Genomic DNA, 12,974 nt, shown 5'->3' on the forward strand with positions numbered 1-12,974 from the left:
CACAAAATTTGTTGTCCTTGGACCCCTCACGCCTACTTAAGAGGGGACACGCGTACCCTCTGATAAAACAACCGTCTTTTCGAACATGTCCATTTTGTAGATGATAATATATTTGTTACCCTTGTCTAGGTCCTAGCTTGAAGCTACACAAATTGTTTGTTCGACCACATTCAGCAGGGCAGACGTGCGATAAACGGAGATTGCAGTCACGTGGTCTTGAGAAGTACACGACGCGCCCCCCTGAGGCCACGGGGCAACACTGCACTCGCACCGTCAACAAATTGAGGACCAACCAAGTTTTATTTGCTTTCACGCCACAAGGGGCGCTCACGCACCCATGAAGTGTCATGTTGTCATGGCGACCGTGATGCTGAGCGGCTATTACTTTGGAAGAAGCAAACAAAAGTGACTTCCTGTGGCGCTTCACAGTAAGGAATTGTTTTTGCAACATTTCATGTCGTCATAGGGAGAGTCCACCAGGGAACTATTCCGGGATGCGGGAAGGCCCGAAACTTTTTTTTTTTTTCCCCCCATTTTGCCGTCTGGTACGCACGCTAGAGACTATTCTGGGATGTCGCATTTTTTGTGCATTGTCCATGTCAACCAAATAAAATGGGGCACTTCCTGTGTTTTATTGTGAAAGTTGAGAAATCCCATACAAACAGCTCACACACTCATGAACGTCTCATGTTGTCATGGTGACAGTGAGACTTTTTTTTTTTTTTAATGGTATTTCTAGACTCCATTTTTCAATCTCTCACACATACGCACGCACTTATAAGAGAGGCATTTAAATAAATGTAGAAAAATATCTAAGAACTATTTACATTGAGCGACGGGAGGCGGCCGGGCCCGTCGGACCGAGCCGGTCAACCTCCCGGAAGCTTCGGCGAGGCCGACGGAGTCCTCGGACGGTTCCCCCCCCCCCCCCCCTCTAGTTGTTCTCCGTATTTGGGTCCCGGTGGGTGTGTCGGGCGGTGTTAGAACTTGTGTTTGAGATAATCCTTCATGACCTTGGCGACGGGAAGCTCCTCCAGGAGGCGCAGGCGCTGCAGGCCGATGCAGCGGCGGATCTTGATGCGACAGGCGTCCTGCAGGCTCCGCGGACGTCCTGAGCGCGCGCGCGCGCACACGCACACACACACACACACACACACACCACACACACACACACACACACACACACACACACAGGCGTCGTGTTACATTTGTGGCTCCGCAAAACGAGCGCATCCGCAAAGCTGCGCTGAAGAATTTCGGGCTGCTTTTCAAATGAGCGCCAGCTTGTTCCTCGGCGCTCATTTTCCCCACTGACCTGACGGATGAATCATCGGCGGAGACCGCGACAGCGCCAAAAAGGCGGACGGACGCATGAGCGAAATGAGGACTTGGGCGTAGTGACGGATGAAAATAAGTCAAATTCAGGTTGCGCACGGGCACGGTGGCCCCTTGAGAGATGAGTTCCAATCGTTTTGGGACCACTTCACAAATACACGTTAGCTTGTTTTAATCAAGCCAGATGCCTCAAAGTCCAAAAGTCCAAAAGTTCTTGCTGCCTGCTTCTTCCAGATAGGATGGGCCAACTCGCGGGTGGGCGCCGCCTTCCCTGACTGACGTCAACGCGCCTGCCTAGTCAAGGTCACCTCCAACTTCTTCTGGTGCACACAAACGTCTGAATCCATTTGTCTCGTGTCGTGTGCACCTCCCTTTCTCCATTCGCATGCGTTCAATACTTTTTCCCAGTGTCGTTTCACTTTTCTCCAGCTAGATTTGATTCATTGGGCTGTTCCCAACAACTGGTGAAATTTTGAGCTGCGCGAGTATATTTAGGGACGTGCTAACTAGTTGGTTGGTCCGGCCGTCTGGACTCAGGTCCGGTCCGATCTGAAGCGAGATCCGCTTCTTTTACTCAAGTGGGCTTCGTGATGTCACTCCCGCCTCTCAACAAGGTCGAAGTTCAGAGAGCATTTGAGGGACCTTTTGAGCCTTTTTCCAGAAACGCATTTGTGAGTGTCGGGCGAGATGGGCCCGCCTCCGCCCTAAATCAAGCCAAAGGTCTCGCTAGGGGCAGCAAGTCAGGACTGTGCAGGCCAGTCGGGTTCAACCACTCCCAACTTTCACAGGAACAGAAAGTGTTTGGCTCCGTTTTGTTCATATTTCAGCCATTTGGCAATCTGGTCACCCGAAACGCTTTGGACGTTGGACCACATTTTCAAGATATTTTCGGTCAGGCGCGCTAAACGCCACGCAGAGCGGGCGCGGCCTATTTTCCGGTGCACGGAGCGCTCCGTCGGGAAAGCCACGTTCACACCCTCACCCGTGCGAGTCGTGACCCAAAGAACAAGATCTCCCCGATGCGGGCGGCCAATGGGAGTTTGGTCCGCAGGGAGTCCAGCCTCACCCTGAGACAAGCGTGAAGGGTTCGGTCATCGGAGGGGCGGGGTGGGGTGGGGTTGGGTTGTTGCGGGGGCTCAGCCGCTGCTCCTCCGCATTGAGAGGAGCCAGATGGGGCGGCCGGGGGGCCTCCCCGGCGCCGGGGCGTTCCGGACGCCACCCCGGGAACGCCTCGCAAGCGGCTGGGGAAAAGGAATTCTGGGGGTCTCCGCCACCTGACCTCAGATTAAGCGGAATAAAATGGACGGATGCCATTTAAAAAAGGAAAATAAATCAAATCAGACATATTGGTAACATATGAGCAATGTTTTGGTGGCTTTGCTGACACTCCGGCGCAAACCAGTAAGTGAATCAAACTCAACCGTCTACTTTTTGAAAAAAGCAATGGATTTCGTTTTTATGCGGCGACGCCTGCGCTCGTACTCACTGGTGACGTCCTGAAGGAAGTCCAGACACGGTCTGCTGTGTCTGGACATGATGACGGAAACGCCGGCGGCCGTCTGTCCCACGTAGTTCCTGGTGTTGGTGTCGGCGCCGTAAGCGTACAGCATCCGAGCGCACTTGACGTCGTCGTGCAGCGCCGACAGGTGCAGCGGCGTTTGGCCGTCCTCCGCCCGGCCCAGGTTGGTATCGGCGCCGCGTTTGAGGAAGGTGCTGCAGTACATGTGGTTGCCCTTACTCACGGCGTAACGCAACAGGAAGCCGTTCTGAATGTTAATGTCGGCGCCGTGGTCCAGCAGGATGCCGACGCATCTGGAGCGCTCGCGGATGACGGCCAGCTGTAGCGGCGTGGTACCCTTGTCGCTCAGCGGGTCCACCTGCGCGCGGAACTCCAGGAGAAGGCCGACGAAGGAATCTCGGCCGTAATGGGCCGCCACGTGTAGCGGCGTCCACCCGTCGAAACTCTTGGCGTTGATGATGTCGCCGCAGAAGTCGGACTCCAGCATCAGGCGGGCGATGCGGGCGCGCCCGTGCATGGCGGCGTAGTGCAGCGCCGTGAAGCCCCCGATGAAATCCTTCACCGTAGGGTCGGCTAGAGGGGAACAGAGCGGTTTCCGCTGTCAGCTTTACGGGCGCAGAAGCCGTAGTACGCGCGCCGGATCGAAGGGAAGGCCCAAGTTTTAATAACGTTTAAGTTCGCGTAGCCTTTCCCTTTCCCTTTCTCTTACGCGGTCACAACTACGACTACTTCCGGGACTGATAAAAGCACCATCAATACGACCAGAAGCGAGATGTCTGACCTCCGTGCTCGAGGAAAACCCGCACGCATCGCTCCTTGCCCTTGGCGGCCGAGAAGTGCAGCAGCGTCCACCCGTTGGCGTCGCGGATCTTGGGCGAGTAGCCGCGCTGTAGCATGCTGCGCACCACGCACACGTTGCCCGCCGCCACCGCCGCCTGGATCTGCAGTTCCTCGTGGAGCTCAGGATTCCTCCGGTTCAGCATCCTGTCATCATATTTCACAACGGGAACGTTCATCTTTGACCCGACCGACCCGAAAGAGTCCGGGCGCCGCTGCTGCAAAATGCCAACACGTGGCTAGCGACTCAACTTCCCGGTGACTTTTTGCTGTACCTTTTTACAAGCTGAGGAGACAAAGTTCTCTTCTTCATAGCGGACACGTGAGAGCTTCGCCTTGAATTTCCTGCAACACAACAAACGCGAGCCACGTTAGCGTGCGGACCCGCCAAACCGCCACGACTCAACTGGACTCGGCCTTAGTGCGTGAAAATACGACAGTTCGGGGAAGCGTTTATTTATGCGGGAGGGGGGTCCCCAATCTACACAGAAGCCCAGATCCCCAAGGACCACGGGATTCAAAAATGTCCAATCTGACCGGTCATCCCCGAGCAGTCCATTCCATTCCAAGGTCCGTTCCGCCACTTCTAGTCGGGATCTCAAGAGTCCACAAGATCGCAACCGCTTTCTGAGGTGCGAGCGGAGTAGCGAGGCGTACCAGGAACATTTTGCTCGCTTAAAAGTTGCTTTTTGATACTCCGACCGAGGTTCAGCGGAAAAATTAATTGTACAACAAAATTGAATCTTTTGCTATTGTCCACAAAAGTCTCGCTTCAAGCCAAAACCTTTGACGAGCTCAAGAAAATTTGTATGGGACCTCAGTAACAAGTCCCTTTCTGGTGGCTTGGGTTATACACACGTGACATTCCTCTGGAATACACAAAACAAACATACAGAAATGAATTTAACACGATGTACAGCCGCAGTCGTCATTAGACTTACTTGCTTGCTTGCTTTAAGAAATGATACAACCTTCAGGATACTTTGTGTCTCAATATTCATTGCAGTATGATTTTTGTAGTCTGAGGTCGGCGTATAGTTTCAGGCGGCAACTGGAATTTGAATTCACATCACGATTTTTGGCTTTACCGACGTTTCGCGTCCTTTGGAAAGACAATCAAGATTTGGACAGAAGCACTAAGACGCTGGCCAAATATTATTTACTCAAGTACGGCACGTTCAAATTTTTGGAACCACAGATAAAGGGGAGGGTTCAATAATTAGCCACACACTCGAAATAAAGAACTCAATACTCGAGTAAAAGTAGGGCGCAAATTTAAAGTACTCTGGCAAGAAGAGCTTTAATTGAACCTGTCACTCGAGTAAATGTAACGCGTTACCAGCCCCCCTCCTGCCCACATCATCAAAGGGGGGGACAAGTCGACGTCGGAATGAACGTCACATGCTAGCGCCGTTAGCCCGGCAGCTCATTTGACGACGACGCCGCCGCCGCCGCCCGGGCCGAACGGAACATTCTGCCGGGAAGCTAAGCACCCATTAGCCGGGCCAGATAACCCCACGGGACGGGTATGCCCGCGTAGTCGCCGGGTGGCCACAGGCAAACTCGCTACAGCGTCCGCCGCACGACAAAAGCCTGCAAAAGTCTCGCGTTTGGCAACCGTCACAACACAAACACACAAACAAACAAACAAACAAAAAAAACACGAGTCGAGTGGACATTTCACCAACCAATCAGCGCCCAGGCGGCAGGAAAAGGCAGCAGAAGAAGAAGAGGAGGAGGAGGAGGAGGAAAGGGAGAAAAAAAAAACCCAACAAGAAGCTCCAAGCGCTTGTCAACGGTGCATTTTTGTGCCTCGTCGTCGTCGTCGTCGTCGTCCCCGCCGCGCCTGCAACAATCTTATTGTCCTTTCGCACACGCATCTAGCCGAAGTGCATCTTGTTCGGCTGGCACGTCAGAAGGTGGGGGGCTGTAGTCCAAAGACGACCTGGGCTCGGAAGCGTCAACGTCGTCACTTCCGTCATCGTGACTTCACCGGAAAAGCGGCAGCGCCCCCCCTCGGGCCACGCAACGCACGTCGAAAAAAGGGCTTTGTCATGTGACATTGTTGACATTTGAAACCAGAAGGTCAACGCGACTCCCGTGGAAAAGTGGCCCAACTGCCGACGGCGACGGCCAGGCCGAAATATCCCAAACGACAAGTTGAACTGCTGGCAACTTCGCTCGGCCGCTGACCTTCACGGGGGCTTCGTCCCACCGGGATTTGGACTAGCAGCCGAGACTGCGATGGGACTGAGGCCATCTAAATGAATAAATCGTTATCATTTTCCTATGTAAATCTTCCACTCTTTCAAAGCGAAAAAATGCAAAAATATCAACGATGAACCTTTTTCTTCAGATGAAATAAAGCCCTCGTGCGTATTTGACCTTTTCACGCTGGGGTCACGTGAAGATGGAATTCAAACCTCCCCGAAATATTGCCTTTTGACATTCAACAGCTTCAGCGTGTCGACGTGAACGTTTGCACGTGAAATCAAGATGAAGTGTTTACACAAAGCCAAACGTCTGCCTCCAGTTTTCAGGTTGTGGGTTCAAATCCGGCCCTGCTTGTGTGGAGTTTCTCCCGGTGCTCTGCTCCGCTCCCCCCACATCCTGGAAACACGCACGCCCGGTCGATTGAAGAACCATCCGTTTTCTTAGCCGCTTATCCTCACCCGTCGGGCTGTCGACGGGCACGCCCTCGACTGGTCGCCGGCCGACCGCGGGGCACACAGGGACGCTCTCACAATCTAACCCTCGCACGGACGGGGCAATTTAGAGTTTGCGGCGAACGCTGCATCTTTGTGGGAGGAAAGCACAGCGGCCACCCAGAGAACACGCAATCTCCACGCAGGCCGAGCCGGGATTGAACCCCCGGACCTTCGAACGCTCTCCAGCTGCCCCGCCGTGACGCCTGATTGAAGAGCATTTATTGAATTCCACTCGTGTTTGTAAACTTCCACGATTACAGCGTCAGTCACAAGTTGAAGAAAGAAATGCAAGAAATCTTCAAATTGATGCCACCCTGGCTTTTGAACTGGTTCATTTTTTTTTTTTTCAACAAACAAAAGTGCCATCTCTTTAGCGTCTGTTGTCGAAATTGTGCTATGTTCATTGAAAAATTAAGAAAAGACTCCAAAATGTAATTATAGCTATAGATTCGAGAAAATCGTTGAAATTGTTCCTCTACCATTTAATTTTCTACAGTGGAACCAACTCATCTTGAAATAGACGGAAAGGTTTAAAAAAAAAGAAAGAAAAAAGAAAGCCCTCATCCTACCTTTGAACCAGAAATAAACAAGACACGGCCACAGATTTGTATCGGTAGACACGACACGCCCATGTTGTTCCCGCGAGCGCATTTCGTGGACGGCCATAAAAGCAAAAGGCCAAAAGGATGCCTGTACCCTGAGTTGCGTTTACATGGAAAAAAAATTACTTGTTGTGCTTTTATTTTAATATTGTGGACTGAGGACGCGGACAAAACAGTAACTCGTGGAAATGGGTTGAGAATGCAGGAATTATGTCTTAATTTCAGCGTTTATGCATCACTTTTTTTTTTTTTTTTTTTAAAGGCACGTTGACCTTTCTAATATGGCCGCTGCGTAAGCACGTCGGCGGGCCTGGTCCATATTGGTTGGTCTTCGTATCCGGACCCGAGGGCCAGCTCTTTCTTTAACTTCCGGGTCGAAATAGAGGCTACTAGCTAGTTGTCTAGAGCGTCTTCTTTCCGCGTTCGTCTCTAAAAACGTGGGAAGAGCGATTCGTCGAAACACGACAACTGGTGATTTCAGCCGGCTGAAAATGGTGAAGCTATCTGCGGAGTTAATCGAGCAGGCCGCTCAATACACCAACCCCGTCCGAGACCGAGAGCTCGACCTGAGAGGTAACCGCACGTTCGTTCCCTCGTCTGTCCGTCACGTCTCGAACGTTTCCTTCAATGAAATAAGAAGGAGTTCGTTTCATTATGAATTCAAGAGAGCTACACATCCCTCTTCTGAAGTTTCAATCGAGACACGAGATAAAAACGAATTTGTTTTGAATTGTGAAATGAAACGGAAATGGGGCTTTTGTTCTGATCGTGCGCACGCAGTCGGGCAGCAACGACGATGGCCAGAGGACGTTTCTCACTTTGCGTTCTTCGCAGCTCCCCGCAAAAGTTTGGATGTTCTCGTTTGCGAGCAACTGTTTGCCAAATACTTTCTGACCTGGATGAGAAACCAAGACGACGACAGCTCTTCGTACGAGCTTTCAGATTTTCGGCGGCGAAGCTTTGTTCGTTCGTTCGTTCGTTCCGTCATCCATCTTCTTCTTCTTCTTCTTCTTCTTCTTCTTGTGTTGAAACTGTTTTGTTTTACAATGATTGCAGGTTATAAGATTCCAGTTCTGGAAAATTTGGGGGCCACTCTGGACCAGTTTGACACGGTGGACTTCTCGGATAACGAAGTCCGCAAACTGGACGGCTTCCCGCTCCTCAAACGACTCAAAACGCTGCTGATGAACAACAACCGAATTTGGTGAGACTTGAAGACGCGGGCTGCAGATATGAAATTATTTTGCTCCGTCATCCTTTCCATCCTACTCATGAACATTTTGTCAAACGTTTACCTGCGGCGGTTTTGTTGCTCTTGTTTAAATGACAACGAAAGGAAAACAATTTTGACACGAGAGGGAGCGACAAAGTTCTCGTTAACTTTTATGAAAGTGAGCGGGACTTCTTAGTTAACGATTCGTGCGAACAAAGGCCTACGAGCGCCACGTACATGTCTGAAGTCGTCTCACGTCAGTTACACGTTATTTGTACTCTGCTCGCTACTAATAACAGATTCAACTCTATTTTCCAGAAAGTTCTGATGATTCCGCTTCTGCCGTCCAAAACTCAGATTTCTTTGAATCAAAATGAAAATAGTTGTCGTTTACTTTGACCATCGCTGAGTCGTTGAAGCCACAAGTTTGCAGACACGGTGCAAAAACACAACGTTTTGTCGGAATGTCTGAAGTCAAAGCGGACTGAACCGCTCCTGTTTCGGGTCAGTCGGAATCCGCATAATTCTTTCATTTTGTTAAATACCATCAAAGGCTTGGCGATTTATTTATTTATTTATTTTAAAAAATGATTTTCTTTGAGGTCAAAAGTTGACGTCCATTTCTAGACTTGTGGAGCTGGACGATTTTTTTTGTCTGATTTCAAAGAAGCAAGCGGCTTGTTTGGGGCGTGGCCTCAGTTAACTCGCAGCTTGTCGCGCGTCTCTTGCGGAACCGCTCCAAATAGAAGTCGGCAAAGAAGGGCGACCTTCGCCGAGCCCTCAAATCTTGACTTTGGTCTGCGTTTTGTGTTGCGATGCAGTCGTATCGGAGAGAACCTGGAGCAGAGTCTTCCCGGTCTCCGAGAACTGGTCCTGACCAACAACAACATCCAGGAGCTGGTGAGTCGCCGCAACAGATTGAGAAGGCCCGCTTTGCTCCAAATGCGCCGCCGTCGGGAACCGGGGGGGGGGGGTTAGTCGAGCCTTCGTCGGCTCACGTGGCGTTTTTTGCTCTTCCGAAATGATTTGGTGCCGTTGTGCGCCTGTTACGTCGTTTTCGGACATTTCCAAAGCAACGGGCGCCATCTTGGGGCGGGAGTTCCGGTCCCGCCCGCTGCCGTCGTTCGTTTCACTTTAGACTTTTCGCCCGTTGGCGGGCGAAAAGTCGTAAGTCGTGCGACTTGTTTTGTTGCAAATGGCGGACGTGTGGCTACCGTTTAAAAAAAGTTTCTTCCCTCCAAAATGATTGTTTTCAAAGAAATGCATTGAAAGAAGGTGAGCCGTGCGTCAAGAGGCCCAATTTAGAGTATTTCAAATGCACCAAATTTGGTGATTTCTCTTTTTGAGTCACAAATGAGGGCCCGATTCACACACATTTTTCTGCAGTTTCCGTTATTTATTTTTTTTTTTTTCACGTCCACAAATAAATGTGTGACTTCTGTGTGCGGAGTTGATTTTGAGAACTCGACTGGGGCCGCTCCGCACTTTTGCTCCTTGATGGTTTTTGAGGCAAATTTGGGAGGATTTTGGAGATGCAACCGAGTCGCCGACAACATTCTGAGTCTTAATGAAAAGCAAAATGGTGCTGAGCGAGGAATGCGAGCGGATGACAAATGTTGCCAATTGTGCTGCTTTCAGGGCGACTTGGAGCCGCTGGCGTCGGTCAAGACGTTGACGCTGCTCAGGTGAGAACTTGAACCCTTTTTTTTTTTTTTTTTTAAATTGCACTCACACATTCGTGACGGAAGCGTTTGCAGTCACCGTGATTTGCCATCGCACTCGCAAATCTTCACAGTCGAGCACGAAAAGTCATACGCCCACAAAAATTGTTACGAGTACAAATACAAATAGATATTGAAAGACGTCGCTTATTTAGCGTAGTCTTGACCCTTTAAGCTCTCGTCGCACACGAAAAGCGATTCGGCGCAGTGAAGCACAGCCTGACGTCTTCCTAGTTTACCTGACACCGCCCCCCTCCGCTCATACCTGTAATTATAAACACAACACCCACCTGCAACTTTATATCTGCGGGCATGACTGACCACATCCGTCACATTTTTCAAATGTGACTGACTGCGTTTGGGAAAGTCTGATAAGGGCTATTATTGAACATTGAAGTCAGAAAAAAATCGCAGTTCCGAAATAAACACTTCTGCCCTCATTTCTGGGGGAGGAGAATCAACCGAGCGACCGTACGCCGAGGAGGCCGGCGTGCAAGTTCCCGAGTCGTGGGGGCGCTCGCGAGGATCTTCTGGCCCCCCGGAAGTCCTCGGGAGTCCTCGAATGACACGAAACGGGCAACTGAAACGGCTGAAAATGCACCCCGGCCCTCGGCGGGATTTGAATGCTAGCGCTTTTGACGGGCTAGTAGCTAAAGTTGGCGTTGGATTGGGGGGGGGGGGCTTCCACGATAAGAACCGCACGGGCATCCGTTCTTTCTGGTGTGTGAAATGAGCGACGTGACTACACGGCAACGTCGGCCTGTCGTCCTTCCAGCTTGCTGAGGAATCCCGTCACCAACAAGAAGCACTACAGGCTCTACGTCATCAACAAAATTCCGCAGATCCGCGTGCTGGACTTCCAGAAGGTGAAACTCAAGGTGGGTGTCTGGTCGGGGCCGTTTTGCCTCCAACCGTCCCGCGGTGACCGTGTCCGATGCCCGGCGTACCCTAACCCTGGCCGTCACGTCGGGGGCGACGTGCGTGCGTCCGTCGCTTTAACCGCGTCTGCTTGTGGTCGCAGGAGCGCCAGGAGGCGGAGAAAATGTTCAAAGGCAAACGCGGCGCTCAGCTGGCGAAGGATATCGCCAAGCAGAGCAAAACGTAAGAGGATCGGTCCTCGGCGGGAAGGTCCAACGTATCTCATATTTGACTCGAGAACAGATACTACGCAGGATCCGCGGGCGGGGAAGCCGACGGCCGCGCGTGTGGGCTAACTGCGGCTTTTCCCGGCAGGTTCACGCCCGGGATGGCGGCGCAGCTGGAGAAGAAGAGGACGGGCCCGTCGTACGCCGACGTGCAAGCCATCAAGGTAAATTTGAAAAGCCAAGAAAACGATAGCGGTCGGTCGGCGTCACCGCGTCTCTGCTTGGGAAAATTCACCAGACGTGAACGTCGCGTATCTTTGGTCGGAAAGCGGCTCCCCCGTTGGCCGTCGGCCAGCATCTTCCCGGCGTCCCATTGGCCGGGAGGCGCGTCCGTCTTTTCGCGCCGCGATGCTCTTCGTTTTCCCTTCGCCGCTCGGTCGGCGTCACCGCGTCTCTGCTTGGGAAAATTCACCAGACGTGAACGTCGCGTATCTTTGGTCGGAAAGCGGCTCCCCCGTTGGCCGTCGGCCAGCATCTTCCCGGCGTCCCATTGGCCGGGAGGCGCGTCCGTCTTTTCGCGCCGCGATGCTCTTCGTTTTCCCTTCGCCGCTCGGTCGGCGTCACCGCGTCTCTGCTTGGGAAAATTCACCAGACGTGAACGTCGCGTATCTTTGGTCGGAAAGCGGCTCCCCCGTTGGCCGTCGGCCAGCATCTTCCCGGCGTCCCATTGGCCGGGAGGCGCGTCCGTCTTTTCGCGCCGCGATGCTCTTCGTTTTCCCTTCGCCGCTCGGTCGGCGTCACCGCGTCTCTGCTTGGGAAAATTCACCAGACGTGAACGTCGCGTATCTTTGGTCGGAAAGCGGCTCCCCCGTTGGCCGTCGGCCAGCATCTTCCCGGCGTCCCATTGGCCGGGAGGCGCGTCCGTCTTTTCGCGCCGCGATGCTCTTCGTTTTCCCTTCGCCGCTCGAGCGTCGCCCACCGACTCGCACGCTGCGTTTATTGGTCTTTCTTTGGCGGAAGGAAGTTGCGCGTTTGCTCCGCCCTCTGTCCCCCGCGATGCCGACGCTGGTCTTCGCAGTCACCCGACGCCAAAGGTACATGAAGAGAATTTTTAGGATTCTTTTCTTTTTTTTTTTTTTCTGAGAGGATTTCCAATTTTTGTCAAAGTTTTGCGCTGTACGCTGCTTTTAATTTTCATGAATTTGTTTTAAACGTTGCCTTTAATCCTTATATGAAATGCACAATATGATTTCCATTTGCTTTTCTTTTGCATTTGTACGTCTGACCCGCGTCGATCTTCAACTGAAAGCAGAACCCAGACCCAGTTCGAAGGTTGTGGGGAAAGAAAAAAGTGGATTTTGATGTCATATTTGACCTGAATTCTTATTTTGGGTGAAAGTCCAAAGAGTTTTCCCATGGGATCAAGATTTCGATTGTCATATTTGCCCGATAAAAGGTGCGACAATTTGCGTGTTCCGCGTGTGTTCTCATCGGCGCCGGCTTTGCGTTTGTCCTCAGAACGCCATCGCTAAGGCGACGTCGCTGGCCGAGGTGGAACGCTTGAAAGGGATGCTGCAGGCCGGACACATCCCGGGACGAGAGCTCGCCGCGGGTCGGTTACGTCGCCCTCGCCGTCGCCGCGCTCGGGTCGCTCGGCGTCACCCGTCTTCTTCTTCTCCTGCAGATGGTGCCGCCGAGGAGGAGGAAGATGAAGAAGAAGAAGAAGAAGCGGGTCACGCGTCCCAGATGGACACTCAGATGGAAGACGACCAAGAAGACATGGAACAAGGTGTTCACATCAATGGATCCTGAACACTTTCACCTCATCTTTTTATTTGTATCATCATCATCAACTTTTTTTTTTTTTTTTTTTTAGTAAAATGACATGAAAGGTCCCGTAGTTTGTCTATTTTGGCCGCAATCGTGTCAGGTTTGCCACCCGAGTGTCCAGAAA

General features: G+C 51.8%; 2 protein-coding genes across 6 annotated transcripts; one reads left to right on the forward strand and one right to left on the reverse strand.

Annotated features, from left to right (window-relative positions):
- Window positions 1–613: 613 nt before the first annotated feature.
- On the reverse strand, window positions 614–7,007 carry asb7 (ankyrin repeat and SOCS box containing 7). Of its 5 annotated transcripts, none has more exons than XM_061813445.1 (5): window positions 6,969–7,007; window positions 3,967–4,036; window positions 3,636–3,838; window positions 2,822–3,427; window positions 614–1,111 (listed from the first exon to the last, which is right to left on the reverse strand). In XM_061813445.1, the coding sequence occupies exons 2-5, from the start codon at window positions 4,002–4,004 to the stop codon at window positions 981–983; spliced, it is 978 nt and encodes a 325-aa protein (XP_061669429.1). In that variant the 5' UTR covers window positions 4,005–4,036; window positions 6,969–7,007; the 3' UTR covers window positions 614–980. The 5 variants fall into 5 exon arrangements, with proteins under 5 accessions (XP_061669429.1, XP_061669433.1, XP_061669432.1 ...); XM_061813449.1 differs by lacking the exon at window positions 6,969–7,007 and adding an exon at window positions 5,504–5,877; XM_061813448.1 differs by lacking the exon at window positions 6,969–7,007 and adding an exon at window positions 4,633–5,877.
- Window positions 7,008–7,347: 340 nt separating this feature from the next.
- snrpa1 (small nuclear ribonucleoprotein polypeptide A') lies at window positions 7,348–12,916 on the forward strand. The gene is made up of 9 exons (XM_061813450.1): window positions 7,348–7,574; window positions 8,058–8,205; window positions 9,036–9,114; window positions 9,853–9,899; window positions 10,711–10,813; window positions 10,957–11,036; window positions 11,169–11,244; window positions 12,539–12,632; window positions 12,705–12,916. The coding sequence occupies exons 1-9, from the start codon at window positions 7,493–7,495 to the stop codon at window positions 12,830–12,832; spliced, it is 837 nt and encodes a 278-aa protein (XP_061669434.1). The 5' UTR covers window positions 7,348–7,492; the 3' UTR covers window positions 12,833–12,916.
- The last annotated feature ends 58 nt before the right edge of the window (window positions 12,917–12,974 follow it).

The sequence above is a fragment of the Syngnathoides biaculeatus genome, chromosome 3 (genome assembly GCF_019802595.1).
Source record: "Syngnathoides biaculeatus isolate LvHL_M chromosome 3, ASM1980259v1, whole genome shotgun sequence".
NCBI classification, from domain to species: Eukaryota; Metazoa; Chordata; class Actinopteri; order Syngnathiformes; family Syngnathidae; genus Syngnathoides; species Syngnathoides biaculeatus.

What these genes read in the sequence shown, in the direction of transcription:
- asb7 (XM_061813446.1), bottom strand. Translation starts at nt 4,692, where the DNA reads ATGAATATTGAGACACAAAGTATCCTGAAGGTTGTATCATTTCTTAAA. An exon ending in TCTCCTCAGCTTGTAAAAAG is followed by an intron (nt 3,839 to 3,966) that starts GTACAGCAAAAA and finishes ATATGATGACAG; the next exon opens with GATGCTGAACCGGAGGAATC. An exon ending in GGTTTTCCTCGAGCACGGAG is followed by an intron (nt 3,428 to 3,635) that starts GTCAGACATCTC and finishes GTTCCCCTCTAG; the next exon opens with CCGACCCTACGGTGAAGGAT.
- snrpa1 (XM_061813450.1), top strand. Translation starts at nt 7,493, where the DNA reads ATGGTGAAGCTATCTGCGGAGTTAATCGAGCAGGCCGCTCAATACACC. An exon ending in ATGAACAACAACCGAATTTG is followed by an intron (nt 8,206 to 9,035) that starts GTGAGACTTGAA and finishes GTTGCGATGCAG; the next exon opens with TCGTATCGGAGAGAACCTGG. An exon ending in ACAACAACATCCAGGAGCTG is followed by an intron (nt 9,115 to 9,852) that starts GTGAGTCGCCGC and finishes TGCTGCTTTCAG; the next exon opens with GGCGACTTGGAGCCGCTGGC.